Below are 27,970 nucleotides of genomic sequence, written 5' to 3' on the forward strand. Positions count from 1 at the left end.
ATTTGTTCCCCCCAGCCTCAGTAGAGTATAAGCCAAACCACCTTGTCCTTGCCTGGAGTTAGGTGAGGAGGAAGCTTTTTGCGATCAAAGATGAAACCAGCCCAGGCTGCAGCTTTCACAGATCAGTTTTATTGAAATGCTGTGATGCCATGACCTTCTCCAGAGTTTTAGTGCAGTGGAGTTCAGTGACAGTGAGTGAGTTAAAACAGCTGGATAAAGCTTTTTTCCAGTGAAATTACAAGTTGATACACTCAGTTAACTCTTCTGCAACACCAAGCGGGCAGCTGTGCCACAGCTCCCAGGAGGGCAACACAAGCAGGTCACAGCCAGATGTGGAAGGGCAAAGGCTCCCTCTGCTGCTGGTTTCCAAACACCATGCACCACTTCGGTTTACAAAGCAGTAAGGGAAATCAGAATTAATGTTTAATTCCTTATTACTGCAATAAACACTCTAGGTGAGGTTCTTTGAAACTGCTGTGCAATTCCTTGCAGCAGACCTGCAGCAACATCACACCAGGACCTGAGAGGGGAAACACATCTATTAGCACTGTTGTTGCTCAAAAACCATTTGAACACTGCCATCTTGCTCAGAGCCAGCCTAGCATCTCTTCCTCTAGCCTAACCGATTTTATTCCAGAACATGGCACTGCTATAAAAGCAAGTAACACAGGAAATGTGCACATACACCCCTTACTGAAATGTTAAGGGGTAAGAGCACAATTTCCAATGCCAGCCGCCCCAAGCATTATAATAGTTTCCTCTAACTACTCACAGTCCCCCCAGCCCTCCCACCCTGCACTTCCTCCCTCCCTCCCCCAGCTGTTGCAGGATTATCCACTCCTGAAGACTTCCACACAGATCAAGGAATGTATCACACTGCCAAGGGAAATGGAATCACAGAATTGTTGTTGGAAAAGACAGTCAACCTAGCACTGCCAAGGCCACCACTACATCACATCCCTACGCACCACAGCTTGGTGGCTTTTAAACCAGCAGTTTAAACTGCAGGGACGGTGACTCCAGGGCCTCTCCAGGCAGCCGCTGCTAACACTTCACCACCCTTTCAGGGAAGACGTTTTTCCTGATCTCCAATCCAGCCTCCCCTGGAGCAACATGAGGAAACTTCCTCTTGTCCTGTCACTTGTTACTTGGAAGAAATAAACTGACAACCACCTTGCTACAGCCTCCTCTGAGGTAGTTGTAGAGAGCAATAAGGTCCCCCCGAGCCTCCCCTTAAACACCCCCAGTAGTACCCCCAGCCTTCACCAGCTTCCTTGTCCTTCTCGGGCCACCCACGCACCAATGGTTATATGCCGCAGCTGTATCAACCTGCTCTCCAACTTCACATGCAGCAACAGTAAATGGTTTCAGAATGGAACGGAGCAGCCCACTTCCCGCACGCCAGCATCTCAAAAACAGTGAGCGCAGTAGGATAAAATTCCTTTTTCACTCTGAGAGGCTTACTATGTGAGGTGTATCTCCCCATAAATAGACCATAGCACACACACCAAGTGTCCACGGCATCCTGCAGAGGATTTCAATATGTGGTCACCGCGTTAAGAGCTGCTGGGTTTTTAGCCATGCAAACCCTCTTTGAAGTGACCTTGAATTTCTTTATTATCAGCAATTTTGCCAAGCGCTCTCACCTCCGGACTTGCTTTGGCAGCACTCGCGTGGTGTTTCTCAGCCCTCTGACACGGGGTGATTTGGTAGCAGACACTATGGGTTAAAGAGTCAGGTTTGGTTAGCGTTAAGAGTTAACACCACACAAGTTGGATATAAATCGTACGGTGCAGCCTTCTGTCTCCCCTTTTTGCTTGTGTGCAGAACTATCGTCTCCACACAGCTTCTGCCAAGTTACAATGGTTCTAACTAGAACTTTTGTTCCTCTGCAACTTAAGTGTTGGAGGTGCCCAAGGACAGTTGCCTCAGCAGCAACCTGCTCTTACCTGAACAGCAGAGGGGAGAGCTGTGTGACAGAGGTTAAAGCCATATTCCCAGCAGACTTCGTGCCACATCATGTGGCAATTCAAGAGTCTGATGGACTTGCTTTACGGTCATGTCCACAGCTCACCAGAAACAGTAGTATCCTAGCAGCCTTGGTAATGACCAGATACTCTCCTCTTACTGCTGTTACCACCAACTTACATCTGGAACTTGAATATTCAAGTTGCCCGTCCTTTCTCATTAGAGACCACTCAGTGCTGCCAATACATAAGCCAGGCTGTACACCAACAAGCCTAAAATCTGTTGAAAGTTCCAAGTACAGCAGAATCCCTCACAACCAACAGCAATCCTAGTTAGAAACTAGTACTACAAATCGCTGCACAACTGCAATATCCATCTGAACTACACACACACACTCATGAGTGACTCAGATAAGCAACCTGCTCTGATGCTGCCAAAATCCGGGGCAGTCATTGCAGTCATCTCTTGCTACCAGACAACCATTTCCATACTTCTCTAGAACAGTTTACTGAAGTTTCAACATTCTAAAGTCATACCAAGTTAACACACAAACTGTGCAGTAGCACAAAACCATCTGAACTGACTAATAACTCTATGCTTACCTGTCAAAACAGGCTGTTATCTTCCACAGCTCACCCTCCTAACACAGCAAGGTTCCCTTTGCTCTGTATCCCAGAGCACCTGCTAAAAACAGAAAGCTGAACGCACTCGCCGAGTTCCCAAGGCCAGTATCCAGTTCTCAAACTGGAACATGAAAAACAAAACCCAAGTATGCTTATATCCCAGGAGGGGACAAAAACTGTATCAGCAAAAATACCAGGTCTAGCAGACACGGCAGAATGAAAACCAACGATGCCAAATGCTGAACTCCTGTAGCACTGGTTTTTGAACATCCCATCAGGAGAATGCTGCTGGGTGCAGATACCATACAGTGCAACAGCTGCAGGAGTTTCTTCACCCACAACCGCTCATGTTAACACTCAAGCGTTTTGCATGCACCAGACAGTGTCTAGCGATAAGCTACACCGACGTATTCTTCATTTCACAAAAGCTGCCATGCAACTAAGAGGGAAATCAGGCTCGTGAATTTCACCAATATGAACAGCAACAGTTCTTTAAGTTTTTATATATTCCTACCATGAAGGATTTATACTTCTTCCAGAGTATTTTGCTTGTTTTACTTCAGACCCTGGATTCTACAGAACAGAAGCCAGGAATTTTAAGCATATAGTAGTATACTGGCTGGGCTGCTCAGAAATTAACTCTTTAACACCCAGATTTAAAGATATTAAACCAAATACTGCTGCTCAGTATGAAAACTCTCTCAAGCATCTCTTGAAACAACAAAAATGCAGCATGTTTGTGAAATTACTTCAAGTTGAGACAGACACCATAGTGCTGTCTCCTCTTACCTACAGCCACCAAAACAAGAAATAATAATCACTCCTTTGTGATCAAAGGGGGAATAGGCTTGTTTTGAACCATCCAGAAAACTCAAATCACAAGAAACAGTGTTACAAATCGGGTATCTACACAAAAACCTGGCTGAAGAGTAAGTTCAAGCCGTGTAATTAAACATGTTAGTGACACCTGAAGGCCCAGAACACACCATTCTTGACTCTTACCAAGCTTTTCCAATTGAATTAATTTGTTTTTCACTTGTATCAAAAGCGTAAGTCTGTACCTAAAGGAGAACACAATGCATTACTACAGTTCTTAGGATGCTGTATTTGTCTTGCAGTTTTACCCCACAGAGCTAACTGGTAGTTCAATGGGTAAAGTGAAACCACAAGTTTATTCTGTGAGGCATTTCCAACGACATGAACCTACAGAAGAGATCCTATCGGGATAGACCTCAACATTTCTGGCACTATAAATTAACACAACAGAGAAAAATCAAGCAGACTGGAAAAGTCTCTCATACAAATCCTGCTAAGTGTCTTCAAATTGTTTCAAGACATTTGACGGGAGGAGGAGGGTAAATGATACAGTTAACATTTGTGGAAAATTTGACTGAGAAATTCAAATTACTCTTCTTTGGATAAATGAAAGTTAAAATAAATTCTTCACTTAGGAGGGAACACTGCACTGAAATACAGTAACATAGTGTAGTAATGTAGTGTTGAAACCCTCCTCAGGTCAGTAAAAGCCTGATTTGATACAGACTTCCAGCCACTGAAAGCCAGAGCCCTTCAATCATAAGGAATATGCAGAACCTCAGGTGTCATACTAACCCTAGAAGGGGCTTCAGATTTCTGTGAAATGGCATCCTGCACTTCTTCTCTCATCTCCTCCGATTACACACCACCTGGAAAAGTGAGATAAGGTTACAATCTGACACGTACATGCATCCAAACCAGCAGAACCTAGAGCAGTACTTCACCACCACAGGCATTCCTGACAGCTCTGTTTGGAATCACACTTAAAGCTACTATAATGTCTGAATATTATTTAATACAGCAGCTCTTCTTAATTTCCTGTTATATTTTCAAAAGAAAGTCACATAATCATAATCTTTGCTCCCTGACACAAAATGCTGCTTGTTAAATACTCAGATGCCCAAAATGAGGATGTCATGAAAAGGACACTTGTGTAGTAGGTTTGTTCAGAAAGGCCATTCTCACTCACTCTCTTCAGAGCAGTTGAACATTTTGCCAATCATCACAACAATTTTCTCACATCATTCTCAAGTTTGGGGGAAGATACGCTCTTGTGTTTTCTGAAGCAACACTTCACCTTCTCAGTAAGAAAAAACCAGCAATATAACCAGCCCACCAAGTTAAAAACAGCTAACCTGCAACAGGCCAAGGGTTAAAAAACAATCTCTCACATGAGCTTACCAAGATGCTAGCTCAGACTGGATCATCGTGGATTTCCTAAAAGTAAATTGTTGCATCTGAGTAACAGTTCCAAGTTTCTTCAATATCTTAGTAATTTACTAAGACTTAGGTACTTTTTACTTCTATACTCAGTATGAAGCAGGCACTCTGTAGTCCAGTTACACTGTCTAAATGCTAATGCCAAACCTAAGCATTTCTTTTGAAATCGGAGCCACAGCCCAGTCTGTGACACAACTACGAACAAAATATATCTGCAATTTAACAAACCAGGAGCACCGTGCCATAGAAGGTACAAGGGAGTTACCTCGCAAAACACGCATGACATACTATTTTAAGACAGCTTACAAATATGCTCTAATAAACCATCTACAAGAATTGAACACTGCAAGTGTTCTTCTCCTACCTGCTAATTCTCCTTCCTTTAGTAGGCAGGATGCAGAATCCAAAAACATCAAAACAAGCTAATTCTTGGGATTTCACAGTAAAGTAGCTGCATTTTGAACTATGTTTGCATAATTGTCCCACTAAGTAAAAACCTGTTACAGGTCTCATTGTCACCACTGCAACTAACTTTACAGCGAGGAAAGCAGAACCTGTTACTCTTCTAGCCACGTTTTTTCAATTCGGACACACTGCAAAGTTGTGTCTTTTTGCTGACCAACATGGCATAACAACTCCTCAAAATGTCTGTACAATAGCTTCTGGTTTTGAAGACCAGCCAGTTAACTTTAGAAGAAACATCACCAGATGCCATCTAGTACTTGGGATTTATTTCAAAATGAAATACTGCTTCTTTGTAAGAAGGGAACCAAAACACTCAGACTTTAGCTTTCATGATCCTCATCCAACTACCTCCACCTAGAAAAAAAACCCATTTCCTTAATACTTACCCTTAAGCAGAGGCTTTCCACTGTGTTCCAGACAGACATCACAGGAACGCCCCTTTAAGAAGAAATATTTTGCAACAACTTCATTGATTTAACTATACTTTTATCCCCTAATAGTTCTTCAGTGTTGTATTTGACAAGCTTCCCAAGAAGAAACTTTCAATCTGCTTGTTTCAACAAGAATACCAGGTTTAACCAGCCCAACTGCATGAAAACCAAGGATGCCAGCTGCTGAAATACTGTAGCACTGGGGTTTGAACACCGCATCAGGAAGACACTGCTGAGTGCAGATACCATACAGTAGAGAAATTAGTTTGATTACTTGCTGTGAAAAAAGTACTCGCCTGAAAGAGTCTAATACTCTTTGCTGAGGTTCAGAAGAAACACAAAGCTTACCTCTTCTGCTAACATGTTCCACTGAAACAACAGATTGGTACATCAGAAGGCTAAACGGCCATATGAATTCAAGCATTCAAAAAGTTACAGCTCCAGAGCTGTCGGTACACTCATCTGCAAAGTCTGGAAAGAAATAGACATAACTGAACTACACTTCCACACATGTGAACATGAAACTCATGCCCCAGATTCATCATTATCTGAATGAACTGCTGTTTGAATACATGCAAATATTGTCCCTTCATATAAGTAACACAACTAATATGTTCATCAGCTGTGGGTTGCAAAAGAAGGGTTTTTTCTAAGCACTAGGTTCCAGGTTTTTGTCTACAGCAAAAGACAAAAACTGAACACGTGCTGCAACAGATTGAATGCCATCAGCTTTCATTTTCCCACTATTTTTGAAACAGCATTTGAAGTTTTTTCAGTTTACTATACACTTACCATTAGTAACTGTCACCTTCTACTATGAGGTTTTGTATTTTTAGAGAGGTATAGTTTGGACTAAGGTAACTGGCAAGAAATCCAATACGCTGTTGTAAAAACAATTTATGCCACGTCAAGCTTATCTAGTCCAATACCCTTAGTACAGCAATAGCCAAATAAGATGCCCAGTTTGTCCTCTTAAGTATGTTCTTGTAAGGTTTCATTACTTGTCCAGCTTTAGCTCAGAGCTTCCCATAGCAAACATTTTCCTGTCCAGTAATCTTACACTGTGTTTTCTTCCATGCCATTTCCCAGACTGTCCAGAAGCCACACAAACTTGGCAACATCCTACAGTAAGAAGTTCCACAGCTTTAGCCATACAGACATACAAGACTACCACAGCCTGTTTCTGTCATCCCCCCTGTTCTTGCATGTGACCTACATTAAGGTGAAATTTTACCACAGGGAAGTGATCAGAAGGCTGCAGCCGTATGATACAACCCAGTAGAGAAAGCATGTGTGGAGCACCATCAGGAGATTAAGTGTACAGTAGGTTCTCCAACATCTTCAGCAGTTAAGATCCCAGGTAGTGTCCAAACCAAATCAGATTAAGTTGCCCTGCAGCATTCAACATCAGGTAAAAACAAAGTATTTCTATATATAAACTTCTAAAAAAACCCCTGCACTTAATATGCAGGTATTAACTCTGTTTCAGTTTTTATTCAAGCAGAGCTTACAGGCTCCAACTCTGGTCAGACTGATAAAAGAGCTCATGTTGCACTGAATTCAATACCTTGGAAGAGTCACACAGAAATGTTGCACAGCTGTGGAACATTGTCAGGTATTCGCCTGAACTATGGAATACTGTTTTTTCAAAACATTTTGTTAAGTAAAGCAAGAAAGCTACCTGAAAACAGAACTGAATACCAAGTAACAGCTTACCTTGCCCATCAAAAGAAGAGTGGGTACTTCATCTTCCAAAAGCAACATAAACTAGAAGACAAAAAGCAAAGGAGTAAGAATGATCAGATATGGTCACATAGCTGATGATTCCTAAAGTCAAAATCTAGGTTTCAGCGATCAGTTTCACAGCTGTATGTAATAAGCTTGATTTTCATTTGTATTTATCCAGTTCTAATCAGAATTGAAATTTAGTTCATTTCTGAGTCACTCAGCAGTTGAACAGAAAAATTCATCACATGAACTGCAGAATGAGCAGGACTCCCCATACCACCTCACTATGCCTTACCAAGCAAGAACCTCACTCCTAGATCCAGGATGAGTCTTTCAAGCCAGAGTATTTCTCAGGTAGATGCCTAAAAGAGTTACATTTAGCCATTAATTTTGGACCAGTATTAAATGATCTTCAACTACTGAAAAGCAGTCTTTTCAGTCTTACTCCCTAGAGCTATCAAAGTTGCAACTGGGAAAATTCAAGCTTCCTTTACAAAGATGGGGACCTTAATTCAAGCATATAATCAACGCAACCTCTCATTTACTGAGCACCTACCATCAATCTCCTCAGACTGTCAAATTATATTTTGAAGGAAATTAAACCAGTAGACAGCAAGTCTTTTTTCTGGTAACACCCCTGTTTGGCACAGACTACTTTTACATGCTGAACAGCTACTAGTTTGTTGCTGACAGCAATTTGGTTATTAAGGGTATTTGAGTGATGCAGATTGATTTAAACAACAAAGTCAAAATTTCTTAGTGACTGAGTATCCTTTATTGGCAGCGCTGGATGCACGGGGGATCCTTCCACCTAACGTAACTAATTATCTTATATTCATACAATAAAACAATGAATATTCAATCAATCCATATACATATTCATTACCTAATCCCACCTACTCTCGCTTCATATGTTAATTAGCTTATCAGTCCTTTGTTCTGCTAGGGGTCTTCAGGACATGGGCAGTGGGGTCTTTGGGAGGAAGGCCACAGGTCTCCCTCATGGTGTACTTTTCACCTTTTGTCTGGTATGTGATGATCTTGCCAGTTTGCAGTGTTCTTATCGGTCTGAGCTAATTTATGTCCTTGTCGACCATCTGTTTCTTCCGCTTGTTTCTTTTAATTGCTCCCTCTAGTTAACTTATAAGCAGGCCCCTTGTTAGAGAAAGTTAAAGAAAGAGAAACAGACCCCTCCTTTGATAAGTTATTAATTATTTCTTTCAGACTATGGTTACATGACCTAATTACTATACCTACATTTTTGAGTAAATATAAGTTCTTAGCCTTGGTACAGGGTTGTACAGAGGGTTTCATAGCAGCTTTTGTTGTGCAACTATTCATTTCATTAGAATATATTTCTCATATTCATTATACTTCAACTACAAGGCTTATTCTATCCTAAAGTGAATTCATTCAGTATCAAGATCACCCTTTGGTTTTTAAATCTTGTTGATTTCCAAGTAAACTTCAAACAATGTTTTATTTCTACTGCTTCCAAGACAACCTCATCATCTAAGAGTCAGCTGTATTCAGAACATTTCTAAACATTCACCAGTCATGTTTGCAACCGTCTAAAGCATCTTTTAGAAAGGTACTTGCAGTTGGGGCAATGCTAGTTAAGTACTATCATAGAGCTTTCATCTTCTGCTTAGTCATGTCCACATCAGAACCCATTCTGGACAGAGCAGGCCAAGAGGGGAAAAAAAGGAGTATTTTAATCCAAGATTCACTATGCTGCTACAGTTCAGGTTATTGTATTAGAATCAGGAGCAGAGAGTTTCTTTTTTGAAGAAATTCTTCTGCATGGAACAAACAGGCAACCTCAATCATACACGTTTTGTCATCGTTCAAATGTGTTAACCGCATTTTGCAATAGACTTTTGTCTAAACTGACGTAACAGCTTTTGCATTTTTACTGTTGGCACTCTATTTGCATTATCTTCAATTCTGTTTTCAATCCTTACTTAGCTCTCTAAGTAATTGAAAGCATAATCTGCGCTTCCTTAAGCCACAGAAAAAATAATCTCTCAAGTACCACTCACAAAAAAGTCAGCCAGCCACAAGGCATCCAAATTGTCCTCTATAACTCGAGCATGTACAGGTATGTATGCAACTGCATACTTTTCTATACTGCGCTGGTTACAGTATTTGGAACTTGCTTCCCTATTTTTAATGACAAATTCGGTGATCCATGGTTACAAGAATTCAAGCTGCATTTCAGTCAGATGATTCAATGGCTGATAAAGGATGTCATACTCTGGGGTATAGAACAACACAGAAAACACCTTTTAGGTTGTTTTTGTTTTTGTAACTGTCTCAGACACGAGCCCAATATACTCACCTTAAACAAAATTTGACTAGGTTGCTTGGTTGGCACCTCAACATCAACTTCAGACCAATGTTTTATAACCAAGTAGGCCATGAAAAAGGTTATCTGAGGAGCCATCACTGCCACCTCACTTGTTAGTTTTCTGTTCACCAAGGTGACCCTTGCAGAAGCCCAGAGTTCTCTGCAGCATCATCTTCTTCCTCCTGTATTTCAATCACTTCAGTTGATTTTTTGCCTGTTTTATTTCTGGGTTTGGTTTTTTTCTTTTTGGGAATTTTGCTGCTTATAATGAAAGAGCTGTTCTCCTAGAGAAAAATGGAAGACTGAAGTATTCACAAATTGAATTCTGAGAAACTTAAAACCTAAGATTTTAGTAGTAACTTTGCAAACTAAAAATTCAGAGAACTCCAAAAATCCTATGCAGTCCAGCATTACTTCAAAGATGAGAGTGTGAATCGTCAAAACAACTTCCTTTGCATTACAGATCAGGATTCACAGGTATCACAGTTAACTCTAGATCCAAGCTCAAGAATTCAGTAGTCGTATACATGTATCTACCAATTCTTTAACCTCCAAAGAGAAATAAGGTTAGAGAGCTTCTGAAGTTAAGGAATAGTACTCACCACTACTCTGGCATCAAGGTCTTCTTGATTATCAGAATTCAAGCTGTTAGCATCATCATCATCATCACTGAAATGTAAGAATCCAAATCAAGCTCTGTACTTTTTAAAGTAGCCTAAAACATGTTAAGTATTCTCCTACCACAACCTCTGGTTTCTCTTAACATCTATGGAAGTGCTACCACTTGTAGGTGTAAGATAATACTACTTCTACTTAAGGTTGTTCTCAAATGATAAAATTTCCAACAGCAGAATTACCATCCTAACTAGCAATGCTGGCAGGGCAGAGCCGAGCTCAGCAGCAGAACAAAAATTTAGAAACAGACAATAGTAGTATTGAGATGTTTAGGATTACACAGGCAAACAAGCTACGAACCCAGCAAGTTAGAAAACAAGCAGAACACAACCGAAGTAAGAGGGTAGGCCTTAGCTACCCAGAAAATACAGGTTTCCTCCTGATATTGTAACAGAAATATTATCTCCGTACTGCCATACAACACAAGTATGAAATGCACTTCCACTATCATCCACAGGTTTCTCAAGATAGAAAGGACTCCCTAGAAAGAGATTAAATCATTTTAGTACTATGGGTTCAACAAGTGGCACAGGCAGGACTGGTTCCAAAACCCAGAAAGTCTTCCAGTGCTCATTTCATATAAAGAATTTAGTGTCTGGATGAGCCAACTTGCATTTACCCTACAGAACTTTGTTTCTCCTGCTCTAAGCAAACAAACTAATTATTGTTACTCATTTTACAGGCTCTCCCCAATACTTCAATTCACAGAAGTTAGTAGTGTGTGTGACTACTGAAGTGAACAGTAGCTGAAAGACAGCTTTATACCTTTACACTGTCTTTTAGGCTTTCTAGTTTTAAGGTGCTGAATATATTTACATTAAGTATTCTTGCTGATTTACTGATCCCTTTATTGCAGGCAAGTTAACTGTTTGCCCATAAACAAAGACCTAAGATGATACTTCAATGCTTAATAAAGTAAAAACAAAATGCAAAAAAAACAAGCCTTTCGCCTTTGTCATAGAACACCCCACTTTATTTGGAAACTATAGAGGAACCAATTTCAGGAATTATCTTTTTGAAAAAAATTCTACCACATCATTTTAATGAGCTAGTACAAATCACTTGAAGCAATGATCTGTCTCCAGATTAAAAACACCTCCCTCTATAACAGTTCCAAGTTACATTTACAAGCACAGCTGCCTAAGTTGCAGAGTGTTTTGTTCCCAAAATAACACTTTCAGGAGCAGATATTCACATTTAGATTACACAATGTTGACATAGGTTAAAAGGACAGGAATGGAACTGAACTCCATATACCTACAACTGTCACAGTACCATATGCTACTACAAGCAACTGTACTACACCTCCTGAATTCCTCAACTGTAAGAGCAGCAAACTATACTGGTCTGGCTGGGATGGAGTTAGCATGGATCTGCAACTTAAGTAGCATTGATGCCCTCACCATGCCAGCAAACAGGCTAAGGGGTGGGGTGTCCTGCATCTACCTGTATACACACAAATGTATTTGTCAGTTAAGAACAAGAAAACAAGTTTTATACCACCTAAAACCAAAGAACTTACTTTGTCTCCTCAATTGGGGAGATGGGGCCTTCATCATCTAAATATTTGTGTTTCCGTACCAACAGACATTCTCTTTCCAAGTCTTCACTAGCCTGAAGGGCTCCTAAAGCTTTTTTAAGATGTTCTTCATATTTAAGGACTTCAATGTACTGGAAATATCCCTTTGTAGCTGCTTGCTAAAGAAAAAAAATACATCAGGTGAGGTCTTAAAAATACAACTCCAAAGCATTTTATTATGAACGGAATTGTAGTATTATATTGACACCTGTATTCTAGCTCTGTTTGTCTTAAAACTTACAACAAAGTGTCCCGTTTAACAGAAATAAAAACTATTTCACTAGTTTACTGTAGCACACCAGATGGAAGCGCAATATAGCCAGTTTAAAGCCACTACTTTTAATATACAAAATAAAATAATACAATTATCCCACAAAGTAGAGGACTCACCTCATAGCCAAGAACCATCTTTAAGGGAATATCTTTCTTCCCATAATGTTTTTCAACAAAGGGGAATCGAAAACCTCTGTCTAGAAGCCGCCTCCTTTGTTCTTGAGGTGAGGCTGTCAGTGGTGGCCTCCCTGTACGCATCTGGGTGCCCTCATGCTTTTTCTTCTTCTTCTTCTTCCTCGAGTTACGCCAGAATTTCTGGTGTGCAGCAGCCTTAAACTTCTTTCCCCTGAAGTGATAGGCAAAAATGGCTTTCAAATTGAGTTTTGACTCCTGCTTCTTGGAAGTTTCCAATGATCTTACTGGACTTTGAGGGGACACAGAAGAATCTGAAGAGCTTTCATTTTCAGGTGCTCCTGCAACAGATTCAGTTTGTTGCCTTGAAGACTGAGATCTCTTTTTTTGCTTTGAAGGTGCAACGGAGCACTTAGGATGGTACTCACTACCACTAGCAGCGGAGAGATCACTGAAGAAGAAAAAAAACACTTAAAATTTCCAGGGACTATGTAGTTTTATGATATATCACACAGGTACTGCACATGAAAAATTCTAAGCTAGAGATAAAAACTCACATTTCTGCATCGCTGCTGTCTAGTACAATCTCAGCTGAAGCAGCTGATGGCTTGCATATACTGTTAAGCTCATCTGAAGACTCCTCAGGAGCAGTGTTTTTCTGCCTTGAACATGAACGCTCCATTCTGATATTTGTTTCCCATGCATATACCTTATACAGTTCTTTCTGCTGTGTATTAGCTCTTGGCCATCAGGATAATCAGAGCCAGAAGCCTAGGATTCATCCATATTGGTCATGTTTCAGTTTGCCCTAAAAATCAGTAAGAATTCAAGACAAATTGAAAATAATCCTACGTTAATCAGGCAACAAGCCTTTCACCACTCCACATAATAGGGTAAATTTACAAGAACAATCTTAAGCAAACTTCAGCATAGGTTTTCCTATGAACCACAAGCAAATATACTAACCTTCACAGTAACAGTTACATTGCACTGACTTCTCTCAAGACATCCATAGCATAATTTAGGCCAGAAGGGATTTTTTACAGCTCTTTTGGTCCAACTCCTGCTCACGCAAAGCTAACTTCAAAGTTACATCAGATTGTTCAGAAACTTGTAGAGATGAGTTCTGAATGTTTTAACACTCTCCCTACTAGAGATAAGTCTTCCCTTAAATAAGTACATATAAGTATAGACAACAGCTTATACTTGCAAGTATATTTCAGTTTTAAGTCATACAAAAATTCACTTCACTATTGTTTACATTTTTAAACTAATGTAACAGTGTTCCCAGAGAAGTAAGGGCATCTTTCTTCTGTTCTTTTGCTAGCTATATGATACCTAAAGCCTCCTGCCCTGACAATCAATGAAGCCTTTGTTCATTGATTATCAATCAACATGGCAACCAGTCCCACAAAATGTTTATGTTCAGTTGACCCTGCAAGAAAACCCTTCAGCTGTCCCAAGTCTGCGCAAAGGGACTGAAACACACAGCAGAGAAAGGTGTCCTTCCTATGTAATAGCCTCGTTATTTTACCTGCTTGTTAGTTTACTAGCCCTGTAGATCTGTACCTTTGTAATTTTAATGTGCTTTTTACTGCCTCACAAACTCATCACCACACCCATTAGTATTTCAAATGTAGTTGCACACCATTTAGCAAAGGGCAACAAAGCTGGTGAAGGGTCTAGAGCACAAGTCTTATGAGGAGCAGCTGAGGGATCTGGGGTGGTTTAGCCTGGAGAAAAGAAGGGGAAACCTTACCACTCTCTACAGCTACCTGAAAGGAGACCGTAGCAAGGCGTGTGTTGGTCCCTTCTCCCAAGTAACAAGAGATAGGACAAGAGGAAATGGCCTCAAGTCATACCAGAGAAGGTTTAGATTGGCTACTAGAAAATATTTTTTCACAGAGAAGGGCTGTCAAGCGTTGGAACAGGCTGCCCAGGGAGGCAGCTGAATCACCATCCCTGGAGGTATTTAAAGCGTGTAGATGTGGCGTTGAGGGACACGGTTTAGTCTGTGTGGACTGGGTAGTGCTGAGTTAACAGAAGGACTCAATGATCTTACAGGTCTTCCCCAACCTAAACAATTCGATGGTTCTATGAATAGTGATTTCTGACAGCAGCTTGCACCTATACCCTTGACAAACTGTGAGCACACCACTAACATCAGTTCACCTTATGCTGGGAAAGCTCTAACTCAATAGCCAAAGCGACTATTAGGCAGGTATTTGTTTATTCACTGCTGGGTGCACTCCTCCTAACATGCACACCCACTCAGCACTTTACTAGGAATTTATATAGCATAAATATACATATTCATGGAAAGGACATACACAGTTGTAAGATTTCTGGGAAGAGGTGGAACATTTCCTACAACACAGCCACTCCTTGGGCCTGTGAACTGTCTCCTGGTGGTCTTCATTGAGGGTCTTCAAGACGAAGGTTCAAAGTCTTCCTCTACGTTGAGCTTTTTTACCTTGTCTGTCTTCAAGGTGGTTGTCCAAACCACAAAAGCCATTCTACCCAGTGTACATCCTTATCTTAACTACAGCACTAACTTCTTTGGCTAAGTCTGTCCAAGCAAGGACAAGTTCATCTAGACAAATAGTTTCATGCTCCCAATGCCAACTATCTTGTCCTCCTCTTTAACATTTCTCATTATTCACAACCAAGGCCTGACAAACACAATGCCCAGAAGCTGAACAGCCTGACATCAAAGCAGGAACACATGAAATAACGGCACTCAACACAAGCTGTGGCTGGTACTTACAATTAGCTGTTCAGCATCTGCAGCTCTTAACAACTGGAACACCTCTTATCCCTTGAAAAGAAAAACAACCAACATCTTACTGGCCGGTTATTTTATACGGGGTTCTTTCCTCCCAAAGAGCCATCAAAGAGCCATCCCAACTTCGCCAACATCTACCCCCGGCTGACAGGCGGCAGACACACCGCTCGCCTTCCCCCCGCACCGACCTCGGCTGCGCTGGGGCCGGCGGCACAAGAGACATTTTGTCGATGGGCACCCACAAAATTACCGCAGGCCGGGGAACACCCCACCGGCAGCGCTCCCGAGGATGCCCTCACCCAGTGCCGCCACACAGGCTATTCCCGAGGGCAAACCCGGCCGCGGCTGGCCGGCCCGGGCCGCCAGCCTGTCCTGGGCCCTTCCCTGCAGATGGGCTCCCCGAGCGGACGGTCGGAGAGGGGGCACAACCAAACAGACACCACCACGACTCTTCCCCCCTCATTCCTGCCACCCCAGCGGCGGGATGGCGGCGGATGCCGAACGCGCACTCACCTCACCGCCCGCCGCCACACGCCTCTCCGCCCCAAAAGGCGCGAAATGGCCGCCCGACGGCTTAAGTAGGTAGCGCCGGGCTCTCGCGAGAGCCGCACGGTCTGACGGGAGGGAGGCTCGCGGCCCGGTGCCGCCGTCATCGCCATGGGGGGGGGGGGCGGGGGGCGGTCCCCGGGGCCGGCCCGCGGCGGGGGCGGGCGGTGCCGCCGCGCAGCCCGGACGGCGGCGCAGGTACGTGCGCTCTGGCGCTAGCGGCGGCAGGGGATCGTCCGTCGGCGCTTTTGCAGGATCGGGCAGCGCGGGGCAGCTCCCGGCCGTCTGTCCCTTCAGCCGGCTCCCCGGCGGGGCTTCCCGCTCGGTGCGGGGCCGCCAGGAGCTGCGCGCTGCAGCGGCCGGCCTCTCCTTACCGCTGCCCTGCCGCTCCGCCCCGCTGCCGCCCAGGCTCCCCGAGCGGGCGGCTGCGGCCCGAGTACCCCCTGCTTCCTCTGGCAGCCCCGCCGGGTGCCGGGACAGCTTTAGTCTTTCTTTGCTCCAGCGCTTTTCGCTGCCTCTTCCCGCCGGGCAGCGCCCCGCAGACCCCGCTGCCGCCCCGCTGCGGTTCGTGCCCGGCTCTTCCCCAGATCCCAGCCGCTCGGCAGCCCCCGCCGGCCCGCAGCCGACCCCTGCCGCATACGGGATCGCCGTGCATCACCCCAGTCGAGGAACACAACCGCTCCGGGTGCAGCTGTAAATGTTTAGCTCTTCTTGGTGTCATCGCTAAATTTTTCTCTCACTGACTGCCAGCTTCAATGTTTCCCTCGTATTTCTCCCCCCCTCGACTCATTAGCCTGCCTATAACCTCTCCTTTCTGGCTTTTACCCCCCAAACTAGTCTTGGTTCAGGTTTTGATACTGGACGACCCACCACCCACCCCCATTAAGATCAAGGTTCCCATTTCATATGCATTTTCCTTTTCTTTGACTGCTCTCTCTGGTGTTTTCTTCCCACTTCAAAAAGTTACACTTTGAAAGTCGTTCAGATGTTGTTTCCCCCATTCCTGTTGCATTGTCTCAGGTCTAAGAGTCTTATGGTCCCTTTAGCATTTGTGTTCTTTCTTTGAAAGTCTGTAGTAATTCAATGTCACTCCATCCCTCCACGATGGACCTTAATTGTCTGTTGTCTCCTTGCAGGTTCTCCTCTCCCAAACCACACCGGATCCCCTGTGAATGCTTGCAGTGGTGACTCAGGGATCTAGTTCTCTTTTGTGTCCTTCCTGGTAAGGACTACTGTCCAGTAAGCAGATCAGGTTTATTATGGTACATCATGCTTTACCCACAGCCTTTCCCTCCTTTCTTGATTGTGGGGAGCTGACTACTGTCCTTTAAACAGCAGGTGATGATGGCCTATATCTGAGCCTGCTTGTTTATCTGTGTCCGAGTCTTGCCTCTTACCTTTTGCACAACAGCAGTTCTAGCCTGCCTTCTCAAGCCTGTTTCAGGACTTTTTCAACTGGTGTCTTGAGTGATGGCACAGCCTCCCTCCAGAGGTGGCAAAATGTTCTTGAGGAGATGAGGATCATCTAAAACAATGCTGCCAAAGCCATCTTCTCACCTTCTTGCTCAGACTAGTTACATGCTCTCTTGTGTTGAGTGCACACTTAAAGTCTTGGGGTATGATTCACGCCATCTGACAGCAGGCTTCTACCAGAGGCATAAAATCCAGCCTGTTACTTTCCTCTCCACAGCCAGAGGAGGGAGGGAGTCACCTGTGGAGATGTATAAGAACAACTAAAATGAGAATTACTACACATGGGTAGCTTTCTGCCTTTCTTTGCAGCTTGCTGACAGCAGTAATTTGGGGTGGCTGAACTCTGAGCTTAAAGACTTCAGTTATGTGACTGCTATAATCTCCTGACTCTTTTTTCCACTGGGTTTTATTTTCCTTTATGCAGACTCAAGAGGCTGATGGTATAAGGACAGTTACAAATTTTGACAATCATAAAAGCTAACATTTTTTAAAAATAGAAGCTGAAAGTATACATAAACAGCTAGCTTACATCACTGTCCTTCCTAACAAAAGCTCTGTCAGGTCTGGGATTGTAATTGGGTTTTTTGGCATTTTCCTCCAAAGCCTGAGATCTGGATAAGTGGGACCCATTTTCTTTTTCTGCTGTGTGCAGCAAGCATGTGCCTAAGCAGTTAATGATTACTGTGGCTAATTTATAGGTAGTGTATGATTAGCTGTTTCTGCCCTGAGCTAGTGGTTTGCTCTAGTAGCAGTTTGCTGTTGCAAGGCTGACTGAAATATATTTTGTTTGCAAAGGGGTTCTTAAACTTACGTTCAAACAAAACCTTTTTGTTACAGTCTCTGTACCCATACAGAGCCTGATACTGCAGAATTTGCTGCTGCTGTTTTCTGTTTTGCTGCTAGCCTGTTCCCCTCTGGAAGGGGAAACATGCCCAGACTCAATTGGACACAATGTCACAGCTGAGGTTGAAAGTCCACCGTAACCAATGCTGGAAAAGTAAATATTAAGGTAGGGAAGACCTGAAGAGGCTGCTCATGTGCTCAGAAAAGCACAGTTTTCTTGCAAAAATAAATTATGACTCCAGGCTTACAAAGGGCAGATAAATCTCCTGAACTGTCCTTTGAACAGCATAGAGTGTGTTTTGCCTACACCCAGTTGTAAGCTTGAGGACTATCATATGTAATGATCTGAGCCAGCTGTAGAGCTGATGGACATCTTCCAAAGCACGTAAGAAAAGTAACATTAATATTGAAGCTGTTAGTCTTTCCTTTGATGGCAGAACTACAATTCTACTGGTTTTTATGTATTCTGGAGTGAAACTGAAAAATAAGTAACATATTGAAAACAGTCTGTTTTAATTGTTAAACTGTTACCCTTGTTGACAGATCAGTTGCTCCTACAGTGCGGCATATTGTAATTTCTTAACAGAAGAAATCGGCACTGATTAGGAAATGGCCAAAGTTGAAAGGTTTGCTTTTCACGTTCCAAGTCTGGAGGAGCTTGCTGGGGGTAAGTCACACAGTGTGTAACTTTTTACAAACTTATAATGTACTCTTCAAACTTAATCTTAAAGCTCTTATCAAAACCTTTCTACAGCTAGTACATGCAGAATGTTCGTGCTCTTAACACACTGAGATGTAAAGAAAAGCACTATCTTTCTATGTGCTATTATTTCCTTAAAGCAAACAATGACTCCTTCCCCAAATCCCAGTAATATTTAGCACACAGACTCTTAAATCCTTTAAAACTGTCTACTGCATCTACAGATTTGTGCACAGATTGTGAAAGTGTGACAATTACAGACTGACTTACTTACACATACAGGATAGTCTGTCTTCCTCTACCCTCCAGTATTCCTTTCTTTTTCAGGACTACTCAAAACACAGCTGACAAGATGCAGTATAGCAAGTCCTCTTGCTTGAATGGAGTCGGGTCCTCTTTTGGTGATTGCCTTAGAACCAGGCTGCAGGAAACATTTTATTTAGTTTGTTTCCAAAGCCTTCACCAAACGTGCTCAGAATAACAGAATGGTTGAGGTTGGACAGGATTTGGTCCAACTCACCTCATGAGCTTCTTTCCATGCCCTCGTAGAAAGGTGTTATTCCTTCGGGTAGTCTGTCTCCTGCAGCAGATGTACTAAAGCTTTTTTTGCTTTCAGAGAGGTCCTCAAGTTCAGTCTGTCAGCCTCCCAAGTCTCTGTCAGTTTGACATTTCCATGCTTTAAGGAAGTGTAGTCCCAGCAGTACCCCAGGTGGTTCTCAGTAGCTTTTGGGCTGGGCCAATAGGCCAGCACTGCTATAGACCTGTGGGCTGTGCAGAGAACAGCAGGTACTTGCAGTAGAACAGCTTAAAACAGTAGCAGAAAAAATAGTATGAAGCAGAATTTTTTCTTCTTTTCCCCCCATCTGTCCTGAGGACCTCCTGTAAGCTGTGAATTTTTTTTTTTTTTGCTGTTCAGCTTTTGAGCATAATTTGAGGGCTGTCTTTTTATTGTCCTTTTTCGCTTGCCAGAAGGTACTGAGGGAGATTTAGAAACCTGCCAAATGCCTTCTACTGACCCTTGTGGTCAACAGCTTGGTAAATCTGCTCCCAAGAAGTAAGGTATGGCTGAAGTCCTGATTGGAGGAAACAAAGGCACAGGGAAGACTTATGAGTGAATAAGGAACTGCCTGATTTGAGATCGCAGGCTGGATTTTCTGTTCCTTATTTTGAGACATCTGTTAAAGCAGACCCCCAGGCGTGAAAGAACTTGGACCTTTTAACACCGTATTTAAAGAAGTGTATGTGAAGGCAATCCCACACTCAATTAAGATTTGGAAGTTGTTCCCAAACAGTCCACTTGTCTAAGTCAGAATCCTTGTTTGAGTGACTTTGTAGGTTCTAAGCCTAAAAACATTGATATGAAGTAAACCCAGAAGTTTAGGTTTGGGACTGTTCATTGTCATCAGCGCCATTCATTACCTGTCTTGTACTGATGGTGGCACTCGCCAGAAAATCTCCACGTGAACTTAAACATGATGGGCAATATCCTGTGATAACAGAAATTTCCAGACAGCAGAGAGAATTTGAGATTATAATCAAGCTATTGCAAACAGTCTAGTTAATATATTTAAAGAACTGATTGTCACTTCAGCTAGAACTTACTTCCTCCTTTGCTCTTGCTTATTTGACCATGACTATAATTGTCTGCTCTTGTGAAGCAAAGACACTGCTGAATGTGGTTTAAGTTTACCCATGTTACTTCACATTGTGCTGCTCCTAGTAGCACCAGGAGAAGTTAGTTATTGTATTTCAGTTAAAAGTTTTTTAAAATTCTTAATTAATGTGGTAGCAAACAATTATCTGAACAAGCTTTTGTTCTGCCTCAGGAAACAAGTGCCTAAAGACAGTAACATTTGAATAGAGTTAGAGTAAGCTTAAGTCCTTTAATGTATCTTGCTGAATTAAAGCCTAAACAGATACATTTATTGTTGTTAGTAACTTGTCAAACTCTTGGTACGTTTTTGTTGTCAATGACTCTGCCATTGTTTTTTATTATAGTTTTGCAGAAAGGGCTTAAAGAAAACTTTGCTGATGCTCAAGTCTCTGTTGTAGACTGTCCTGATCTGACTCAGGAACCCTTCAACTTTCCTGCTAAAGGTAACCTAGTGTTCCTGTCTTCCACTAAGACTTCTCCGGTTCTTTCTACCTGATCCTGCTTGGTTTTGATCTTCCAAAGATGTTGGGAGAGCTTGAATTGTTTTTCAGGTAAAGAATATGCATGAGAGGAGAGCTACATGTTATTTCTGGATTTGCTTCCTAGTCAGTGTGTGAACAAGGACAAGTCATTACAAGTACTTGTCATATTTTTTCTTAACCTATGATTGCAATACTCACTTATTTCACAAGCTTTATTTAGTGTACTGAAGAGGTTTTGAAATTAATTTGTTACCTTCCAGAAGGAGAAATTTTTTAGATCCATGCCAGTCACTATCTGAACCTAAGGAGTTGTGTTTCCATTAATTTTAAATTCTTGCCATTCACGTTTGTCAGTGAAGTGAGACTGTCTTACTCTGAGTGGGGTTAATCTTCTTTGACATCAACTGTCTGGAAGACAGATATGTCATCTTGTGCTCATCTGAGTTCCCTCTGTCATCAATGTAGTGAAAGAAACACCTCCAGAAGGTGGTTCATCCCTTTTTAAAATACTCGTCCTGAGACTTGGACATCCAGTTTTGCTGAAATTTTGCAAATGGAGTCCCAGCGAGGGTATCCACTTTGTGGCAAGGGCATCTTACTGGAGAACTGGCAAATGGTGGTTGTTGCCCTCTGTAATATATTTTTGTGCTTAGAGTATGTTAATTTTGCAACACGTTGCCTAGCATTAAATCCTTACGTGAATCATTTTAGGGCTTACTGTCCTTGTATTTCTTAATAGCGCACCACTTTTTATGTAAGCATGCTAGGAAAATAGTATTCTCAGGGTGTTAGAAGTTTGAGGAACCGGTTAGACTGCATGCTCATTTTAAGATTATTAGGAAAAAATATTTTACTAAGCTAACTGGCTCTATTCTTCCAGGAATTTGCGGAAAACCTAGAATAGCAGATGTGGGAGGTGTTCCTTACCTCATACCTACTGTACAGAAAGAAAAAGTGAGTTTTTCCTGTAGCTGTGGAGATTAATACATTTGTCAAAATAAAAGCATTGTTGAAGTCTAAACAAAACTGAGGACTGATGAACAGTATAACATTCCACTTGTAAAACAGACTTACTTTTTAGTATTTTGTGAGGTTGATTTTGACATCTGTTAAACATAGACTATGTCACAAAATCTTACACATTGTAGCAAGAATAGCACATCATGGTTGATGGTTCATCTTCTCCTCCCCTGGGCTGTAAGATAGTTTTGGAAACGCATCATCTGTGACAGGAGCAGTGGAAGGGACTACTAAACAAAGGACTTGTCTGCATGTTACCATATGGCTTGCTGCATGCCTGTGGTTTCAAGACACAACCAGGCTTCTTTGTAAAAACTGTCTGTATTTGCATTGTCAGGCCAACACTGGATTCATATTACTGTTTTTTCCAAAAAATACCATGCCTCCTTTCTGATGCTGCACTTGCATCTGTATCTACATGATATTCTGTTCCATTTTTCATTTTACACAAATATAAATTTCAGTAAGAACAGTAATTCAGTTTTGGGGTAAAATGGCAGGGGAACATATAGGCCATCTCTACTTTTCAGAAAACAAGTGGACTTGTACCCAGTTAGTTACTACTAAATGTTGTATTGTTCAGAAACTGTGACCAACCGAATTATCTAAAATACTAAGGAAGGCATTGTGAATTAAATACGTCCAGAGGTTACAGTGAACAGAATGACAATTCTTAATTGGAGCACCGCACCAAAATCAAAGGATCGTTTCTCTTTTGCAGGTTTATGATCTAAATAAAGTTGCAAAAGATATAGAGCTTCCTGGAGCTTTCATTCTTGGAGCTGGAGCTGCTTCATCTAAGATTCTTGGAGTAAATGCTGAGGTCAGTAAATAAGTGTGATGGTTCTCGGTGAATCACGCAAGGATCATAATGGTAGAGCAGTATGCTGGGTATTTCGCATTTGCAACAAAATATTTAAGAAACACCGTTCATGCCAAAAGCACATAAAACACATTAGAAGGAGTTCAGGTGAGGGTCATCCACGTACTATTGAGAAAATAAAGATTAATTTTTAACTTGTAATTCTCCAGGAAGCATGTGATTGCTTTGAAGCGTGCAAGAAACCTGATTTTTTTGTAACTGATTGACAAAGACCTGACCAGAGCTTTTGATGACAAGATTTAGAAATACTTGGTAAAGTTACTGGTAAAAGCCTTTTAAATACTCCCTGTCTTTTGCCCTCTTGGATAGCTTTGTTTTACAATTGTAAATTTTAAAGGTGCCACATACAAAATGATCATCTGCAGGAGAAGCAGGAGACAAAAAATACTGCCTGTGGAGTAGTTTGGTTAGTCAGAGTCTTTTCAACCATAAACCTCTGGTCTTGCCATCTCCTTTTGATGCATTTATTGGCAGGTGAGATAGTCCATCTCAGCATTAAATTTGGGCCGCTTTAATAATGGTTGTTACTGTACACTGAGGAAAGTATCGCATAAAATTCCAATACTTGCATGCAGGCCTAAGATCTCAAGGGTTGGACTTCTTCTTCTGGTTTTCGTTTTTGAGTTAACACTAGCACTCATCTTCACATAATGTTAAATTTAACTGTCCAGAAAAAGTAGAACTGTTTTCTGGACTTTTCAATTACATTACAATATTAGTGCATTTTTCTTACCAGTACAGACCTCATCCTGAGAGTCAGAGCTGTGTGATGAAGGTGATTATTTCTTGGGATCATGGCCCAAAGCTTAAATTGCTCTTATGGGAGTTCTGTTCATTTGACTGACTCTTACATGTTCTTGACTGACTCTTACATGTTCTTATCGAATTACTTGACTTATTCTTCCATGTTCTTTTTCTTAGCTTATCCCTATTGTTCAAACTAAGAGTGAAAAAAAGCCTGCTGTAAATGGGAGCTACATTGCTCAGATAAATCCTGCAGATAAAGGGTGCCTTCTTGAGAAGTACAGCAGTAAATACACTGACTGTGAGTTTGGGCTGTTGGCCAACCTTTATGCCAGTGAGGGCCAACCTGGTAAGGTACGTACTTGGATCAAAGGTGACTTTGCTTGTAGAGCTTTGTGGCTGAGGGGAAACTCATGTTTCAATGTTCTCCTGTCAGTTTCTGTGGTAATAGTAAAGTAGTGATTCCATGAAAGAAATATCCAAACATAAGGAGCTGATGCTATCAAATGAAGGGAAGAATTGGTGGAGACAGAGAGGCATTTGAATTTTTGAGGGATAAATATTAGTTTACTAAAACTTTGCCATCATACTTCATCCATCCAAATGCAGTCCAAACTAGCTGTGATTTAACATAACAGTTGTACAATGTACTTGTGTAAATCAGGTCTGGGCACTTGTCTAATTTTTTGTCGTTTTTCCCCTAACACAGCTAGCACAAAGAGGTGTTGGCAGAGCAGTCAAATACCTGACTACTGCGTGGAAACTGAGCAACCTTCTCTACTTCCAGCAATTTCTTTGTAACAGATTGGAAGCCAGCTGGTGGACAGAAAGGTGTTGCTTGTACCATTGTCTCATGTATTAGTAAATTACTTGCTGCCCAGCAGCCTTCACAAGCAAAGCCAGCACAACAAAAAGTCAGGAAAGAGAGTTGGTCAGGTAGTGGAAGGGTGCAAGTGGAGCAGCACTTGCAGGGAAACTCACATTTTCAAAAAGTAATCTTGGATTCTAAGCTTGGAAGAATTTCAGAGAAGCTTTCACAGACCTTTGCAGACTGTTGAAGTGGGAGTCAGCAATAACAAATTAACTTTATTCTCTAGGTCATTGAAGTGAAAGCCAATGGAAGAACTGGGGAACTCAACTTTGTGTCTTGTCTGAGACAAATTTTAGAGAAGCGCTATGGAGAAAAGCCGGTTGGGATGGGTGGTACATTTATCATTCAGAAGGGGAAAGCAAAGATTCACATTATGGTATGTTGTTCTCAATTCATATAAGTTTCTTCGTCCTTCTGAAAACAGAAGTATAAATCAGGGTGTAACATCTTAGTGCCTTGACTTTGTTTTGTATTTTTAAATGCATGTATAAATTGTTTAGGATAAGCCGTGTATTAAAAAGCTTTTATTTTTTTTACATTACAACAAACATTACAAAACTGACGTTACAAAACTAGTGATGCTGTATTACTTGGCCTTGATCCTTTCTTTTTAAATCCATGGGCAGCTAAAGAGCTGTAGAACTACTGTAAAATGAATTGAAATTAAATACACGAACCGAGATGATACTTATCAGAAGCAATAGACTTTTCAAAAATAACTGAGCTTCTAAAATGTACCAAGAGGAGAACTCTCACTTCAGTAGTTCTCCCACTTCAGTAGTTCTCCCACTACTTGTGCAATGAAAGAATCGATATTCTGGTCGCTTCTGTTTCTGGCAGTAACACAGTAATGGGCACTGGTGAGCTTCTCTTAGTCAAGAAGAATTGTGAGCGGAATAGTGGGAAGGGGAAAAGTGAAGGAAAACTGCTAGAGAAAAAGTATCTTGGTACAAGTGTCTTCCTTTCACTTATACAACTTTTACTTTTGCTTTAGCCTCCAGAATTTTCTGCCTGTCCTCTGAACACTGACGAGGATGTGAATAACTGGCTCAAATTCTTTGAAATGAAAGCTCCACTGATTTGTCAGCCAGTAATAGTTTCCAGAGATCCAGTGAGTCTCTTTCTCATTTCTAAGTGTAAACGGAGAGGTAATAAATGTTGTCTTGGATGCGGTTTTCTTTTTAAAAACAGGTGTTTGTATATATTGTGTTAAACTCTTCCAGAGGTGGTATAATGAAATAGAAGCTTCTTATTTCTGTTGGTGGTTTGAACTGAGGCTAGGTCAATCTGTTCTGAAACCTAGTGGCTGTTTGTAGTGGATTGAACTTAACAGTTCAGTTCCAATTCCAGTGTGCAAGTGTGTGCCAAACCCAACAGCATAGTTTGCATTCAGTTCTGGCCACACCAGGAGAAATGTCCAGAGCATAGAAACTTGTTCAGCCCTGTGTTCATGTAGTTCACTTTCCTAAGAACTGTCTCTGCTAATGATGTGTCGAAATGTGTGAAGCATGTGTCTCATAATTGCCAATGCAAATTAAAGTCTGCAAAGCCTCATGCTAGAAAGTTATCTAGCATCTTTCACAAGCACTACATTCAACGGCAAACAGTTCAGGATAAAAACCAATCTGGTTTAAAAAGCCATTAGGATGTTCATCATTAGGAAGATCATTTATTTAAAAGTAACCAGGAAACCGTGGATGAAAATGACTCTTTTATAAACAAAAGTACAGTCATAGGTAATACAAAAAACATTTTTCAGTTAAATGAGACATGCTGTAGGCTTGGATATGTTCAAGGGTGTGACTTCATTGTGTTGTTACGTGGCAGCCTTTGACCTATGGCTAAATTGTGTGCATCTTCCCACAATCAACTAGCGGGTACACACAACCATCAACAGCTGCTCCACTCAGCACCAATGCAACTTGTGTAGTGGATGCAGCTGGGTTACTCCCATCTGTACCCACTGCAAGCTCAACAGCACTCAGCTAAGCCTATGGTTGTGGAAAAGTTTGAGGTCGCTACAGAGACAGCAGTAGAAAATGGCATTCAAATGCCATAGCATTACTCAACAGTATCCTTTTGCAGCCCAGAAAACCAGTTGTATGCTGGGCTGCATCAAAAGAAGCATGGCCAGCAGGTCAGGGAAGGTGATTGTCCCCCTTGTGAGATCCCACCTGGAGTGTTGCGTGCAGCTCTGGGGCCCCAAGAAAGACATGGACCTGTTGGAGTGGGTCCAGAGGAGGAGTCCACAAAGATGATCGGGGGTAGGAGCACCTCTCCTGTGAAGCCAGGCTGAGACAGTTGGGGTTGTTCAGCCTGGAGAAGAGAAGGCTCCAGGGAGACCTTATAGCAGCCTTTCAATACATAAAAGGGCCTTATAAGAAAGATGGGGACAGACTTTTTAGTCGGGCCTGTAGCAATAGGACATGGGGGGATGTTTTTAAACTAAAAGAGGGTAGATTCAGACTAGATACAAGGGAAAAAAATTTTACGATGAGGGTAGGGAGACATTGACACATTGTCCAGAGAAGCAGATGCTTCATCCCTGGAAGTGTTCAAGGCCAGGCTGGATGGGGCTTTGAGCAACCTGTCTAGCTGAAGATGTCCCTGCCCATGGCAGGGAGGGTTGCAATTAGATAATCTTTAATGGTCTCTTCCAACCCAAACCATTCCATGATTCTATGCTTCTACAATATATAAAACTGGTGAGGGCAATCTTACAGTTTAGTATGCTGTTTGTTCTTTTATTAGTTGTTCTTCCCATTTTCATCTAAGCTGGCTCTCAAAATTGAAGTAGAGCGATAGTCACTTTATCACATGGCTCTGTTGTCATTCAGTGCAAAGGGGTTCTGATTTCCCATATGGGTTCCTTGGTGTGACTGCTTTACTTAATCCCAATGGAGAGAAAGGAGGGAAGAAAAAAAACAAACAAAAAGGAAATCTCCAAGACTGGCAGCAAAAGTTGGGGGCTGTCAGGGTTACTGGATTCTTTTCTCTCTGATGTCCTACAGCAAAGCCTTGTGCAGTTCCTCGTTTTGCGTTACTAGTGTCACAAGCGTCTTGCGTATTTTCAGTGCTTCATGGTTGGAGCAGGCTCTCTAGGAGAGACCACCCCAGGACTTTTAAACACCATTCACATGAACACGTCTTGATGGACCTTTCTCTGGTGACAGGGCTTTGACTTGCGTGTGGAGCACACCCACTGTTTCAGCCCCCACGGGGAAGGAGGGCACTACCACCAGGACACCAGCCCCGACAGCGTGCAGTACCTGGGCTACCTGCTGCCCGCCGAGCTGCTCTTCCGCATTGACAGGCCCCCGGAGACACACCTGGTCGGCAGAGACTGAAACCCAGAGGCTGTGTGGGAGGCTTTTTAATCTTTCTAAAATACACATGCTGATTTTTATAACGCTTTCAATTATGTGCATTTATCAGAGTCAAGAATAAACGTGAGAGCAGGCGACTGCTGGCTTCTTGCTTTTGTGAAAG

The 27,970-nt window shown here is 42.0% G+C and overlaps 2 protein-coding genes across 8 annotated transcripts; one reads left to right on the forward strand and one right to left on the reverse strand.

Annotated features, from left to right (window-relative positions):
* Positions 1–107: 107 nt before the first annotated feature.
* TAF1D (TATA-box binding protein associated factor, RNA polymerase I subunit D) lies at positions 108–15,913 on the reverse strand. The gene is made up of 17 exons (XM_080375629.1): positions 15,779–15,913; positions 15,248–15,298; positions 13,038–13,288; positions 12,466–12,931; positions 12,019–12,194; positions 10,424–10,490; positions 9,813–10,105; positions 7,767–7,833; positions 7,460–7,510; positions 6,092–6,214; positions 5,699–5,750; positions 4,809–4,844; positions 4,203–4,276; positions 3,594–3,652; positions 2,571–2,652; positions 1,647–1,719; positions 108–520 (listed from the first exon to the last, which is right to left on the reverse strand). Exons 3-7 carry the CDS (start codon positions 13,160–13,162, stop codon positions 9,947–9,949), a joined length of 993 nt encoding a protein of 330 aa, XP_080231755.1. The 5' UTR covers positions 13,163–13,288; positions 15,248–15,298; positions 15,779–15,913; the 3' UTR covers positions 108–520; positions 1,647–1,719; positions 2,571–2,652; positions 3,594–3,652; positions 4,203–4,276; positions 4,809–4,844; positions 5,699–5,750; positions 6,092–6,214; positions 7,460–7,510; positions 7,767–7,833; positions 9,813–9,946.
* Positions 15,897–27,944, forward strand: LOC308058969 (ester hydrolase C11orf54). 7 transcript variants are annotated; one of them, XM_080375632.1, is made up of 11 exons: positions 15,897–16,009; positions 16,948–17,033; positions 18,122–18,293; positions 18,671–18,794; positions 20,826–20,924; positions 21,844–21,917; positions 22,705–22,806; positions 23,788–23,964; positions 24,708–24,857; positions 25,476–25,592; positions 27,655–27,944. In XM_080375632.1, the coding sequence occupies exons 4-11, from the start codon at positions 18,737–18,739 to the stop codon at positions 27,826–27,828; spliced, it is 951 nt and encodes a 316-aa protein (XP_080231758.1). In that variant the 5' UTR covers positions 15,897–16,009; positions 16,948–17,033; positions 18,122–18,293; positions 18,671–18,736; the 3' UTR covers positions 27,829–27,944. The 7 variants fall into 7 exon arrangements, with proteins under 7 accessions (XP_080231758.1, XP_080231759.1, XP_080231756.1 ...); XM_080375634.1 differs by lacking the exon at positions 15,897–16,009 and adding an exon at positions 16,029–16,504; XM_080375633.1 differs by lacking the exon at positions 18,122–18,293 and having other exon boundaries at positions 16,948–17,050.
* Positions 27,945–27,970: the final 26 nt, after the last annotated feature.

Source organism: Falco punctatus, assembly GCF_963210335.1.
Source record: "Falco punctatus genome assembly, chromosome: 2".
Lineage (NCBI taxonomy): Eukaryota > Metazoa > Chordata > Aves > Falconiformes > Falconidae > Falco > Falco punctatus.